The sequence below is a fragment of the Poecilia reticulata genome, linkage group LG23 (genome assembly GCF_000633615.1).
Source record: "Poecilia reticulata strain Guanapo linkage group LG23, Guppy_female_1.0+MT, whole genome shotgun sequence".
Taxonomy (NCBI): Eukaryota; Metazoa; Chordata; class Actinopteri; order Cyprinodontiformes; family Poeciliidae; genus Poecilia; species Poecilia reticulata.
In genome coordinates, this window is record NC_024353.1 from 3,789,410 (window position 1) to 3,805,094 (window position 15,685).

The 15,685-nt window shown below is 39.8% G+C and overlaps 1 protein-coding gene across 2 annotated transcripts in view; it reads right to left on the reverse strand.

Moving 5' to 3' along the window:
• snd1 (staphylococcal nuclease and tudor domain containing 1) overlaps positions 1–15,685 on the reverse strand; it is a 171,298-nt gene that overhangs the window by 129,630 nt on the left and 25,983 nt on the right. For both annotated transcript variants that reach the window (XR_532695.2, XM_008400601.2), the window contains exons 11-13: positions 11,447–11,548; positions 3,074–3,174; positions 398–508 (exon numbers count right to left, since the gene is read on the reverse strand). Coding sequence is in view for 1 of the 2 variants with exons in the window: in XM_008400601.2 (XP_008398823.1) it covers positions 398–508; positions 3,074–3,174; positions 11,447–11,548 (314 nt within the window). In the remaining variant the exon portion in view is untranslated. The remainder of the gene's footprint in view (positions 1–397; positions 509–3,073; positions 3,175–11,446; positions 11,549–15,685) is intronic.

Below are 15,685 nucleotides of genomic sequence, written 5' to 3' on the forward strand. Positions count from 1 at the left end.
AAAAAAAAAAAAAAAAAAAAAAAAAAAAAACTAAAAAGGGACAGGGGCAGAGAAAGCACAGGGGTCATTACTATGTGTGTGAGTAAATATTTAAGAGCGGAGACATGTTTCCTCGGGATGTGAATCACCAGCTTGATGGGCAGGAACTAATTACGGTGACACTATTAAAATAAATTTAAAGAATTAGCAAGGGGGTAACCTTACCTACATCAGAGGGAAAACACTCAGGGTCACTACAAAGACTAATTTATCAAGTTAATTTAAAACATAACTTGCAAGGTGTTTCAAGTAGATGTTTAATGCTCCATTTTATTCCAAATTCTAGCACACAAACCATCATGAACCCACGGTGCGAGTTCAACGTAAAAGATTTAGAAAAAGTAGAGGAGTTCCTCACCGTGCCTCTGCAGCGAGCAGCTCATCATAGTGGGAGGAGCGCTGGTCATCGTCCTGTCGATACCTGATGACCGTGGCCAGACCCTTACTGACCAGAGCTTCAGCTATGTTACTGGCAGAAACAAAGAAGGACAGTTCACTTCAATACCTGGTGATTATGAAATCAGGTCCATTTCATAAGACCTGAGGAAGAGAATCCATATAGTTGGTGTCATTTTAAACTGTTAGAGGTTTCAATGTATGTTCCCAAACATATGAGGAATATATGCATTTAAAAGTTAAACAGATGATCTGAATTTAAGACATTTTAGATATTTTTTACCCTTTTTATTTAAGAAAACCCTTCATGCTGGCTTTGAGTCAAATGGACACTTCACTCCTTCCTTCCCTCTTCTATTTGTACCACATGTTGCCAAGAAAGGTAATGTAATTAGTGTTACCTCTATGCTTATGACATGTGGCACTCCTTTATTTCACAAACCATGAGCATCAATGTTTTTTTAACCAGTCTTCAGCAATTTTAAAACACCAATTTTTTAACCTCAAAGTCATCTGATCCCATCTTAATCGTTAGCTGTGGGAGTGACTACTAAGTCACATGTGGGTACCAACTAACTGAATAATCGTAAAATTTTTTTTTTTTTTTTTTTTTTTTAAATCCACTGGATCATAAAAATGTCTTCAAAACTGAAAAACATGAAATGAAACAAGTCTTGGCACAAACAATTCTTTAATACACTAATTATTACGGACAATAACCAAGGATACCAGAGTCGCCCGCTGGGGTTCAGAGGGGTTGAGGTTGACTAACCTCCTCAACCCTGACTGTAGCGTTCATGGGGACTCTGCCAACTGTTATCCAGGAGAATCACAGTGTGGTGTGGTCCAACTGAAGACTCTAAACGACTGCTTACATGAGCAGACCTGACCTCTGTGCAGACAAGTGTCACCACATTTGAGACAGCTGGTTGGATGAGATGGAGAGGTCTGTCTGTGTGTGTTCACGTGATGCTGCTCTGTGGCTCCAATGATACCGTTGGCGGAGAGGGAAAAAACTAAAAAATAATAAAATAAATAAAAACAGGACGAGTGTGATTTTCAAAAGTTCCTTTGAGGGGAAAACGGACTCCTAAAGCCTCTTTTCTAGCAATGTCGCATCAAAGCTCTGCGACGGTTTTGATTAAATTTCAACCTCTGAAAAGCGTTTATATCTGTGATCTTGTGTAAAGAAAATGACAAACTGATAAACCAAATTCCTTCAAAGACAGGCTTGCAGATAGAATATAATTGCTTGCACTCAGGTGACCCTTCTCTGAACAAAGCAGCAGCTTCAGTTCTGATTAACAAGCTTGCAAATTCAAAGCATTCAAAAATAGTATTGTTGTATTCTATCAGATGAAATTAAAGTAGTAAAATGAAATGTGCTGATAAAGTCAACCTGAACTGCTGCATGAGCTGATCTTGTAATGCCCTTTGCAAAAGTATTAAAAGGCCTTGTACTGTTCCACATTTACAACCATAAACCTTTTGCATTTTATTTCAACCAACAAAGTAATACAATATTGTGACGTAGCGGAAAAATGACACACAAGTTTCAAACTTTATTACTAATAAAAATCAGAGAAGTGTGCCGTTCCCTCATATTCGGCCTCCTCCTCTCTGATACTTCACTCTCCTGCGAGCCGGAGACTTGCTAAAAAACATCTTGGTTCATTTTTATTAACCCTCTGCGCTAAAAGCATAGCAGAAAACATACTTCACATTGACCTACACACACACCCCCCAATGTGAAATCTGCAGTGGCTACTAGGCCTTTCATGATGGTTTGAGACCATTGTCAAGTATAATAATAGCATCATAGTAACTGAAGTACACCCTATCAAAAATCAATACATTTTAATTTCCAAAGAAAACTTAACACTGGAACTGGAGTCTAAAATAGATATTCAAAACAAAAAACTTAACCAGTAACAACAAATAAAATGGAGACTAAAACCAAACAACTGAAGCCATATATATAGTGGATTATGAAGTCCCTGTAAAGACAATTGACCTGATAAAAATATCATTAGACTGCCAGTTCTCTGATCATCAAGCCCATTTTAATTTATCGTGTGATTAACTGATTTATGGCCTTTTGCGACAGGCTTAGTGGTGGCAACATCATACTGTGGGAATGTTTCTTTTCAGCATGGACGTTGAGACACGTCAGCGAGGATACGAAGACGGACACATTAAAACCTCTCTAAACGTGTAGGTCGATTTATGATGAGTGGTTTAGTGCAAAGCAAGTTCATGAGTTCGATCGGCCCAGTCAAAGTCGAGAGATAAATCCATTTGAGATTCAGTTGCATATTCAAGGAAGCACTCCTTTATATGTCCCGCGCTCTTAGAAACAAACCCCACGAAGTTGCAGCTGTAAATGCACAACCGCTTGTCAGACATATGGAAAAATAAATTCCCAACTACCCATCATTCTCCATTTACTTCACAATTATGCACTACTGAAGTCGACCTATATCATAAAATCTCAAGTAAATGCATTGACGCTTGCTGTCCTAACATAAAGCAGCTTTTCCAAGGCAGTGCATTTGCAACAAATCCCCCCTTGAATAAATATGAAAAAAAAGGGTAGAAAGTAGTTTTGCTCAGCTTGGCAGACTAAATTATTACTTACATTCCTCCGATTGTCACTGTGGCACAGGTGCGCTCTGAGAAGGCAGGTGTTCCTTCTCCTGGACTAGTGGCAGCTCTGATGTAGTCCACTGTGACGTTGACCTGTAGGGGGTGGACACAGGCCAATCAAAAAAAACAAAAAAAAACACGCACACACATCAAGAGTAGTGAGCGGCATCAGTTATCCAATAATTAGCGTGGGGAGTGTTTTCTCTGTGTATGTGGCTCCCTTATTTTTATTTTTTATTTTTTTGTTTGTCCCATTTTTCAAGGTCACCCCCAGTCAGTGTGAATCATGTCAGGCAGCATTGTGGAACTCCCCAGAGGAGTAGTATTAACACACTGAGGGTGTTTGGGACAACACACACACGGACGCGCACACGCGCAGAGCAGCGATGGAACCCAAATGACCCTACACAGTGCGTTCCTAACAAAGCTCCCTGGGGACACACTCCAACCCACTCACCCTGAAGATACAATGTTGTCACTCAGCTGTGTGCATGTGCACATCTCCACAGGCATGTGACAGGGGAAGCCAGTATTGTGGGCCAAACGCATGTAGACAGCGCTAATAGGGAGGGATGCAGGCGCACACACACACGCACACACAGTCAACTGTTTAGGAGCTGCATGTAAAGTGCGTCAGACGAGCAACAAAAAAAAATAAAAATCTGAGGAATCTGGCTGTGCATCGCAGCGTCATTGACTCGGGCGCAGACAACACACACAGGCCTATTACAGGGACATGAAAGAACAACGGCAGCTTGTCAATAGAGCGAAGAGACGAGGACGATGGGAAGAGAGGAGAAAGAGGAAGGAGGTTGCTGAGTGCTGTTTGGCACCAAGAACCATTAGCAATTTCTGAGGAGGAGGGAAATTAAAAGGACTCCAGGGGTGCTTTTCATTAGGCTAGCGCGTCGCCTCTCGCTAACGTCTCTTCCACAACACTTGGCTCCTCCCAGCAAGAATGTGAAAGAGGCGCACTGAAGGATAAAGTAGATTGTTCCCATTTTAAGTGCAATGAAGGGATCTGAAAAATCTCAAGAAATGAATTTCCACGTCTGTGGCAAAGAGAGGATTCAAAGTGGAGCAAGTTATTCCAACACAAAGCAGTGGAGGAGATGTTAGTTGGTCACAGTTAGCTGTGTGGGGAAAACACAAAGATGAAAAAGATCGAGAAGGGAAGAACATAATGGACAAGCTGCATAGCTTAGAAATGATTGCGACAAAATGGAAGAGACAACAAAGAAACTAAAGTTTTCATGAAAAGACTCAAACCCTACTGGGCAAGGACAGAACGCATTACAAACTACCGCCAGCAGAGCCCGATTGGAGAGGTTCTAGGCCCATTTTCCACAGGCCATCTAACAGATCTGTGGATAAGACAAATCCATCCATTAGAACCCCCCCAGAAGAGGGGAAACACAGAGGGAAAAGGCAGTGAATGGATCAGAGAGCCGGAGGAGTGATAAGAACACCAGTCGAGGTGTGAGACTAAATGTGTTTGTTCTGCTACGGTGATGAAAGGCATAGGAATACTTGGCTGCTTCTGCCAAAGGAATTGAGTATACAACATGTCTGCATGAGTGATAAAGAGCCCCGACAGGTGACCAGCAGGTCAGAAACTCAGAAATCGGATCTTTTTGGAGTCAGTGAATGTCACGCTACACTGTTTCTTAAAAGGTCCCGTACGTTCAATGAAAGACTTTCAAAGATTGCAATGATTTCAATTTAAGACCTACATAAAACAGTGGGCTAAAAAACTCAATTACCATATGTTGCTGATTGCCTTTAAACAGAGGGTCGATGTTTTCCCTACATTCAGTTTACCATAACCTTTATGTCAATGTCAATCACAGTTGTCGATGAAAAAGTTTTCAGCCAGCTCCTGAAATCCTTATCAAGTCTTTTCAAGGAAGAAAAAAATGTGTATTTTTCAGGAACACTTGAATTTTAGGGAATAAATTCCTTTCGACAGGGTTCATTTCTTCTCTGCGTCTGGGATCTTGTCACAGCACATTAACGCTCAAATTCCTCAGTCAGAGCTCTAAATCGCAGTACAAATGAGTGCCATCAGCACATTTAAGAACTGCAGAAGCCAAAAATGTCTTAAACTTACAAGTTTAAGACCCAAATACACAAATTTTATGACCTACTATCGACTTTTATGGCATTTTAAGGCCTTACATTTAGGCCCAACACTTTAAAGTGAGGAACGTGTTACTCAGGGAAGACAGACGAAGTCAGAGGGGAAATGGTAACTTATTTGCTTTTCAGAAAGTGTCCCCTTTGACACATATATGAAGGAGCAACTTTGCCAACTTTGATAGATATCTGGAAGACAATATTTTTCAGCAACATCGGTCCGTTTTATTCTGAATGTTTTGCCCATAATGCTGGGTGGAAAAATGTTGAGCCTGGCAATCTGAGAGTTAAGGGCCACAGTTCTCTGGAGAGATTAGACTAATGCTTACAAGTGCAAATTATGCAAGTTTCTAACAGAAGATGCAAAACAGACTAAGAGAAATCCAAAGCAGGTGAAAGCTGCTGATTTTCAGCTGGGAACTGAAGATCAGACAGAGAGTCAACTTGCCTTCGCCTACCTACATCTATTATCTAAAATAATATTGATATTTTAGATTTACCAGTTTATGTGGTCTTACTACATGAGGCAAGTCGTACAAAGCCTTGTAATGTAAAAGTGAACATGTGCCACATTGTGATTAACAACACTCCAGCCCAACATGGGTTCCACATGAGTGGTTTCCCCAGACAGGAACGGAGCGAAAGGCTGCTTACCTTGAAAAGTGTGGGAGGTTAAGATTTGCAACCGTCTCCAGCACATTCTATTGAACGACGATCACACGGCTTTCTTTTCTGCTTTAGCCACATTTCAAAACACATCTGACAACAATTAAGCCTCAAAAAACGCATCAAATTGGTGCAGGCCATTTCCAATATACACATCACATTTAAAGGATGATAATGTTCTTGGCAGAAATGATATGGCAACAGATCAGAGGGTACAGGAGAAGAAAAGACCCATGTGCAGGTAAGAGCGGCTATAGTGGAAGCTTTATGGGAGTGTGTTGGATCATCAAAATAAATACTGAAACATCAAAGCTCCCAGATCTGAGGCACCTTCTACACATAGGAACTGATATGGCCGTACTGTATGTTGCATCAGGCAATGAAAAATAATGAGGCAAACACAAAAAAGAGGCAGAGTTGTGATTATTAAAAAAAAGAAAAAAGAAAGAAAAAAAAAGAAAAAGCTGGAAGGAGGACAAAAACACGATCAGAGGCCATCGGGAGGCGAGTGCTTAAGGCTGTGTTTTAGAAGGTTATAATCAGGGCCGGCTATTATTTAATGCAACAAGCAGCTCTGATTCTGGGACAACAAAAATGTGTTGAGGAAAAAGGAGGGATTGGGAGATCTAAAACAGAGCTTCAACTTAGGTTATCAAATATCTAAATCTGCTTGAAACACAATCTAGAATTCGCCCCAGAACCAGCGCCGACTCTCACATTCTGTATATCAAATACCAAACCGCGCATAAGACGTTCGCTCACTTATATACCCGCCAATAAGAGGGAAAAACTCTGTTGCTAACAGTGCTACACAAGCAGCTGCATAACAGGAGCCACTTTGAGCATGCAGGATTATCCGAATGTGCTCAACCCTGATAAGTGGCTTAATGCAACATTTCCATTTGACTTTTTTTTTTCTTTTTTTTTTTTTTCTGATGAAGCTGAGACCCAGGCGCGCAAAAAGCACTACTTATAAAGTTAGCCAAATCTAGCTTTTTGGGATTATGTCACCATGCAAGCTCTGCCATTTGAATGCGGGTGGGGATGGATATAAGAAAGCCTGAGACAGACAGAGTTGGAGTGACAGGGAGAAGAGGGAAATAAGGAAATGCCTCACTGCATTTTTTGTAAGGGGATAACTTAGAAAAGGTTTATTGGGCCTAAATATAAGTTATTCAAAGATGGCAAAACGCAGAATGTCTGAAAACACTCTATAGCTATAAAGCTAATGACTGGAAACAACTAGGAAATTTTAATTTCGCTTTCGAAAAGAAAATTTGAAAACTATTTCCGAGTTCTGACAGAATACGCCCGATAAAAGATGCACACCTGCTAGAATTACGGTGAAGTTCTTTTCAAAGAGCATTCCAGGTAGCGGCCCGGCTCTTTTCTGGCTCACAGTTAACTATAGAGTTCTCCTGCCAGGAAATGAAGTAAGGTCTTCTGAATATGGATATTAGATGTGCTTTATAAAAGATCAAATGCACCAAGCTTTCCTTAAAAATAAAAGAAATGGGGAGCATTAATAGGAAAGAAAAAGGAATTAGATGGAGCTCTATTCCCCTAAATCGCAGCAGTGGCATTAGGGCTTTCAGCTTTAGCGTGCTGAGACTGGCAGTTAATGCTCAGTCACGTCCTAGAAGGTGTAGTAGATTAAAAAAAAAAAAATAGAAAATCTGCGTGTTCCCTACATTATGAAATATATTTTGTTCTTAGATGGCTAGTAGGCTTCAACTGAGAATGTTTGCAGGTTAAACATTGACGGTAATCTTTGCTGATGTTCTGGTTGAGCCTGATGGTGCAAAAGTAGATTGTTTATCAATTTAAAAATAATAATAATAATAATAATCTACAATTGTAGTCACTTGTGTTGCGGAAGTTAAAAAGTGAACGGAACTGGTTGAAACATCAGCTTACAGCAACCAAAAACAATGACTTTGCTAATAATGAAGCATTCAGACATTCTGCAGTATAATAACTTTTAAAATAAACTAACCAACATTGTGCAATGCCCTGTAAAAGTCACCATTCTCCACAAACCCTTCCATATTTGCTGATCTTACGACTAAAAACCTCCACTGTTTATATTTGCACATGTGAAATGCACTAATCTTCCATTGGTTTAGACTCTAGAGTTTAAATCGAGCAATTTTGATACTTGAGGGCTCTTGAAGATGGAGATGGCCACCTCTGAACTAAACCTTTCTATTGTGGACGTGGCTGTACATTTAGGATTGTTGACCTTCTTTAGCATGAAGAAATTTAGCTGCAATGAATTTCATTTCTGAGGCATTAGGACGAGGAGCTCTGAATATAACTCGACTAACATTTTTCAATTTTGTTTTGTAAAAGCATTTCGGAATTTTGCATCCTTGTCTCTACATCACAATCATGTGATGCATTGTGTTGATCTGTCACAAAGTCCCAGGAAAATAGGAGTTTCACGCTGTAAAATGACAAAATGTGAAATTGTTCACGGCTTCTTGTTCTGAACACTTATGGTAAAATATTTGGATGAACAGCAGGCCACTGTTAATGCCATTACTGACACATAAAGACACGGACCTGTCCTCACACAGTTTATTACTGTTATTATCTGACAATAAAGCAAGTGGGTTGGTTAAATTCCTCTGTTGACATGCAACATGCTTCTGTACACAACAGTGCACCTCGCATTCAAATTGACGAGGCAAATAGGCCGTGGTGGAACAGATTATTATAAAAGAATTTGACGGTTGGGTACTGAACTCAAACATTCACCACAGAGATTTCATTTTATCCTAACTAAATCACTATTGTTGCCAAGGCAGCTAAAGCCCACAGCTTTTTCAGACTTGTGAAATTATTTGAAGGAAAAAAAAAAAAAAAGATACACGGTGACAGAAGGTTCAACTCGGAGCTTTAGCCTTGTATCTTGGCAACAATAAAGGAATGGAAAAGAAGCAACTTCCCAGAGCCCCTTCCTTTTATTGATCTTGCAGGGTAAGAAGTGAGGAAGCTGTGCTGCTGGAAAACGGACAGCAGCTCTCTACTTGAACCGAACTTCACAGTGGATGCCAGCACACTTGGAAGATGAAGCATCAATATTACTCAAATATGGAGGAACATACAGAGATGAGCATAGACGGAGGCTTGAATCTTTGTCAGTTTTGATGTTGAGATTCTAAATCACTGAAAGTAACCATTTGTATTTTTCTTCACTCCGTAATAATATCTCGATACTTTTGCTCAGTGTGAATGAAATGCAAAATGTAATTTAAGGCCAAACATGGAAAATCTTGACATATCTGAAGCGGATGATTGAGATGATAAAATTTAAGGCCCTGCTGGAAACCTGAACATTTATGTGTAAAACAAATTTATTCAGATCGCTAAAGTGCCACAGACTGATTGCACATGACTGCTTTAAACAGTGACCGAAAGTCATGTTTAGAAATTCAAGGAAACACCACCAAGTGAGAAAGAGTTTAAAAGAAAATTAAAAACGTAATTAAAATTTAAAGAAATGTGTCAAAGTTATTCAAAGTAGAATTTGGTTTGCCTTTCTGAGTGGAGGGAAGCTGAAATTAAGGGAAGTGAAATTAATCAAACTTCAATGTACTGCTTTTTTTTATGTCTTCAAAAAAAATGGGGTTAAATTTTGTGGAATGCTAAACATGAAACATAAGTAGATATAAGCCGAAGAGAAGCAACTGGATAGAATGTGAGCAAGACAGAAAATGCTAATTTACCTCCAGTAGTGTGTTTGAGGTTTGCTGTGGTTTTTTTTTTTCATATTAAAAATATAATTCAGGTTGCATTTGCATTCAGGCTACTTCGCGTTAAGACATAATAATCCCTTATAAAAGCAGATGCATATCTCTGAAGACACGAGATGTGCCGGTATGTGCTCACAATTGTTCAGATGTGATTTAATGCATTCCATCGCAAACAGACCCACCGACTCCAGTGAAAACAAGCCAAGTCAACACACTTAAGGAGCTAACTCCTTTTGAAGCAAACAATTATGCGCAGCTCCCAGTACAATAAACAACACAAACGGCAATTTGCTCGAGGCAGCGCTGAACAATTAAGCAGAGTTAACTTTAGAAGCTCGATGAAGTCAAAGCAAGATATATAACAAATTATGCACGAGTTTACAACTTAAAGTTGGAAACGTTAAAACTGTTAATACTTTCCCCTGTCTGTTCGAAGCTGAGTGCTTTTGCTTTTCACAAAGAAAGCTGCGAAATCATCTATAAACATGGCCAGAGAGTATGTAGATTTGTGCAAGTTTTATTTTAACATAAGGTGCCAACAAATCTTGAAGATGCGCACGTAAGACGCAGACATGAACACTGTTTTAATGCGGTAGCTGGTGAATTTATTCACACCCAACACAGGCTGCTGCGTCTCCGTTTCCTAATGCGCACACCCCATTTATTTGGGAACACAAACGCAACAAATAAACAGAATCATTATTTTCGCTTCACTTGATGAAAACCGGCTTTGGGCTGAATTTTCTGTCATTAAAAAAACATTAATGAGGAGGATTAAAATGACTGTGATGAGAAGCTGGGACGGGGATATGAATCTCACTCCCATACAGAGAGCCAGAAGGAACTCTTGTGGCTTTTGACTTTGAGTGGGTGCGTGTTTTTGTTTAACAGCCTCAGTTGTGCTGTTATGAAAGCGCGAGTGAACCGTTTGCTCCATCTACTATCAGGGTTGCTTGAGTCCAGTCATCAATACGCCGCTATTGCACAGTCTCGGTCAAACTGAAGCACAGGCCGAAACTTAAAAGCACTCGGTTTGTTTATGCCAGAACTTAAAAATGTGTTGCAACTTATGCAGATGTTTTTGGAATTCTGAGCGTGATCCTGAACGACTGCTCTGGCCGTCTTCCATCAGGTTTATTTCGATGCTAATCTTCACCACATTTTCTATTTTCGTCCTTTCATAATGCCGTCTGTTTGCATTTGGCGAAAACAAAAAGGAAGAAGTAAGGTTACATGGAAGGTTTTTCCCCAAACACTTTTAGCAACTTTAGGTCAATTTTGGATTCTGTTATTATAATCAGCTTGCATTCATCGGTGGATATATTCATATTTTACACAAGCAGAGCTGGAAATCTGGAGTCCTGCTATGCGTCTGGAGGAGCGTTTAACTCTCTGCTAAGCTCTAACGGGTCAGATGTGAGTAAATCATAGCAGCCCCCCCAGGTGTACAAACCAAGTAGATCAATAGACACAAGAGGGGGAAATCAAGACCGCTTGTTTAAAGGGTGCATCCGGGCCAGCGGTAAGCCCCAGGACATCTACCATGAGCACTTGGTATTCACACTCAGGCGCAGAGGGAAATGGATATCCAGCTCTGAAATACATTTGTCTGTCAATGAAAAAGGTGCAGGGAGCACTTACAGTCATTTTGCGTGGTTTTATCTACAACTATTACGGAATTCAAAGACGCTGATAAAAAGAAATCACACTCATTCATATAGCGGAGAGAACAAAAAAGAAAAGAAAAAGAAAAAGAAATGGCTCGGAGCTTGGAAGAAAAAGAAAAATCAGAGAGAGGTTCTTACCTTTTTACCAATGAGCTTCTTCCTGAGGAACTCCCGGGCCTCGAACATGTACGGGATGTCATACAGAGGACGGAATCGTTTGTCTTTGTCCTTGTTCTTCTCCTGAATACAGATGGAGGGATGGGGAAAGGGTGAGGAGAAAAGGAAAAGACAGAAGAAGAGAAGCTTAACTTACATTCCATGTTTAAAGGTTGATAACTAAGCATGAGCTGCAGGTTTCAGATTATACAACTGACAAACACAAAAGTCAAAGTGGGAGGAAAACAATGCCTGGTTATGAATGCTCCCCCCGCCCAAAAATTTAACAATCTGAAATGTTGGAAATGAATTTGTATGAACCCCCTTTTTCTATGATACCCCAGAATAAAATCCAGTGAACTGCCATCAGAAGTCATCTTTGTTACATCTGGTCGGAACTGGTTCTCTAAAGGCTTGATGAGTTTTACAGAGGTAGGCCAGACATTGAGCGCTCTACAAATAATCTAAAGTGAAATGCTTAAGATGAAACTATATTCATGTGTTACAAAAGACCAGAATTTGTATTAAGAAAACTGCTGTACAAAACACACTCAATCTAATCTGAATGAGTGGGGAAAGACATCAGCATCTAGCTATGCAAAGCTAATATGTTTAAGTGTGTTATCATTAGTGACAAAATGAAAAAAGTTCAAAGTAATGGATTTTTAAGCGCTTAACATGCAACTAAATACAGTAGAAACGGTCTACTTCAACCCATACAAAAACACCCAAAAGGTTTATTGCTTTTAGTTTGTTTACCCTGCTCTGTTTCTATCCATTTTGGCAGACACAAGACCCTGTACCCAATGAAATATTCAAGTGCGAATGGCAAACACATATTTGCCCAAACAGGCACACCTTCCCTGCTCTCGATACAACGATATCACGGACACAGATGGACGGGCGAGGCGGAAACTCTGCATGTTAAAAACGGATGCACGGCAACAAGGCGGTACTCCAACTGCCGATGTAACGTACGCAGCCGCACACAAAAGAACTCCACTCCAAAACTCTCCGCTACCCTCTTAGAAAAGACCACAAATGGAACTTATTTGCATTTTCAAAGAAAGCCAAGAAACCCGTCGCTCCTTCAGCAAAAAATACCAGCAGGCACAAAGAGTGACAGGTGTCTTTTTGCTGGAGCATAATAAATTAAATAACCAGGAGGCAACTGGAAATTAAACTACACCCCCTGTCAGGAAAAGCTACACTATGAATGACAATACCAGCATGCTCCCCTTCCTGAATCTCCAGTACAGCGCTATTGTGGTTTAATCATTTTTCAAAAAGTATAATCGGTCTTTAAACAAAACACACACGGAGCAAGTTTGTTCCTCGTCTCCTCTTGACTTAAATACCTTTTATTCATGTTTAATGACTACAGCTGTTCCGAGCTCTGAGGTGGGGCACAAACAGATGTGCAGAGAAGCGGTTCTGGTTGATTTGACTAGATCATCTTCCTCAGGGCTCAACAACTGTCATTTCATACAAGCTCCGGCAACCGATGGTTTGGAAGTCATTTCCTATAAGCAGCTTATAGTCCTCCATTGCGATTGTGCTTATGTCACTAATAAATATCTCTCAGAATGAGGTCGCTCACAATTATGGACTGATCAGGGGTCAGACATTCCTAAGAGATGATGAGACGCACAAAGGAAACTAACATCAAGTATCTAGAGAAAAACAAGAAAAAAATAAGTCTTGAGGCTTTTAAAGGTAACTTATAATTAAAAATATCAAACTGCTGAGGAAAAATAAGCCAATATATGTCATAAAAAGATGACAAAGGTGGAAAATCAATTACATTTTTCATCCGTCTCACTTATTATGACAAAAAGACATTTGAAAAGGAGTGTGGAGACTTTTTGTATTCCCTCTGCATGGGTACAACATTGACAAAAACAAAAAGCTGCGAAAAACGGAAAGGCAACATGACAGAAAGAAATGTGGGGCAAACTGACACGGAGACGGGGATAAAAAAAAAAGAAGGGGAAAAAAAGGAGATGCGTCTGGATGTATAAATGTTTAGGGATCAATTACTGTCTTCAAGTGGAAATTGGTGGGAGATGAACTCTAAAAGGCAGCATTTGATCGGCACAAATCTTCCTATGATGCTTTGTCACTCGATGTGGCAAAGCTGCAAAAGAGTAGAATTATGTTACTGGCCTTTGCTGGCTTTATTAAATTATGAGATAAATGTGTTTGTGCTTTCCTTATTTAATCAGCTCCTTACAATCCTCTTTCTCGAGCTGAATCAGCTAAATGTAAATTCCCAGAGCTGCTCTTGCACATACCGAGTGGAAATCCCTCAACGTTCAGCCAAAAGGTGATTCAGAAAGTCAGTTTCAGAGAGTTCAGGGGTGAGCAAATTCAATCCTCCAGGGCAGGTGTGCTAGGTGTTTGCGATATGTTCCTGCTTAAACATGTCTGACCTAAATGAAAGAGTGATTAGCAGGTTCCCGCAACTCTCTTTGTGACCCGCTGGTGAGATACCACTATTTAACTCAGGAGATTTGGAGCAGAAAGACCAAAATTTAAACCAGCTTCAATTCATTATTGTATATATTTGACAAAAGGACAATACAATAGTAGTATTTCTACAAAAAAGGAGAATAGAATCTAAACAGAAGTGGTGAATCTAAAAAAATAACTTTCAGTTAATAGGCTGTAGAAAGACAATTGAATCACTGAAAGAGTGTAAATGTCAGCATTGTGTTCCAATTAGAGAAGTGCAAAAGGAGTGGAGCATTCAAAAAAATAAAATCTATGATGTACACAAGATAAAACAGTGACAGAAGCAAGGTCAAAGTGACAAAGCTCTGCCATTAGGAGATGCCAACAGAAAGTAGGGCTTAATGAAACATCTTGCATCCTTGGTTAAATGCAATTCAAATGATCTGAAAAACAAACATGCCTTCTTTTCCCAGTCAAAAAGAAAAAAAAAAAAAGACTCCCCCACATTGATAAAGTGAAAAATATTGTGACTAGTCTAATTATTTTGCCGTGGAGCCACATTCGGCTTCATTCGCCGGATAAACTGACAACATCAGCGTCATTAAATTACTCCAGACAACCTCTCCGTACCGTCGTCCATAAACTGTTATTATGCAGCAGCGGTAAGGTTACAGATAGAGGAGAGAGTCGCAGCTAAGTCTCAGCCGTAACCCAATAAAAACTGTTCCCGCTCGCTATCCTCAGGGGGAGTTTTGTTCTATTTGGGGTGAATTCCCTTCATTCTATATTACCGGCTAGGGCTCGGGAATCATCTTTGACTACTGCAGAGGCATGGTGCATGCTGGATCGTACAGTGTCGCAGGGCTGCAGGGTCTGAGGCTGCGAATGTGTGGATGCTACCGCTGGAAGCATTTTTATGCTTCTAAAACATCAAGAGCAAAATCATGACTCAGGAGAATGTCATTTCCTGATGTTGGGGGAGTATACAGTAGTAGGCCTCAATTTTGCATTTAGCTGATTGAGTGGAGTGTTGTTTGTGCATAACTACTCTTTTGGGGAGGAGAGGGAGAAATAAATAAATAAAACACTCTGCATGCATGCGTCTCAAACAATGAGGGCATTATTTTTTGATAACACAAAGCTCTGGGAGTCTTAGACAAACACTCAACACTTACTGTTGTGTGCTTAACAACATGAATCAAACGTCCGTGCATAAACGTTAAATGGCTTCAGAGTTTGGGGGTTATGAAGGATGTAGCCCAAGAGAAAAAGAAAACTTTATTTTTGTTTTTAAAGCTGGACGATATTTTAGAATAAGTGGAACTAAAGTTATCCAGCAGATCAGGCATTATATTTTATTACAAGTAATGGTGTTAAGACCCACCAGGCTTTATTTATCAAAACATACGATATGAGTTATACAAAAAAAAAAAAAAAAAAAAAAATCCAACTATCGATGTGTGTGCAGGTTGAATGTATTCATTTTTATTATTGAATCATTCAAATATCAAAGCATTTAATAGTCATTAAATGCTATGACATTGAAAACCAAAGGTCAAAGATGATGGGAAACATTTTTATAGGCTTTTATCAGCCGGCAAACTGGCAGTGCACAGCAACATGAGTTGATTGAGAACGCTCTCTCTCTCTCTCTCTCTCTCTCTCAAGCAGCAATTACCAGCGCATTCAGGCAGGCAGCATAAAGAGAATGCAAGAAACGTAAGCAGCCCAACAGCGTTTCCAGGTTTCTCCAACGATAATATATTT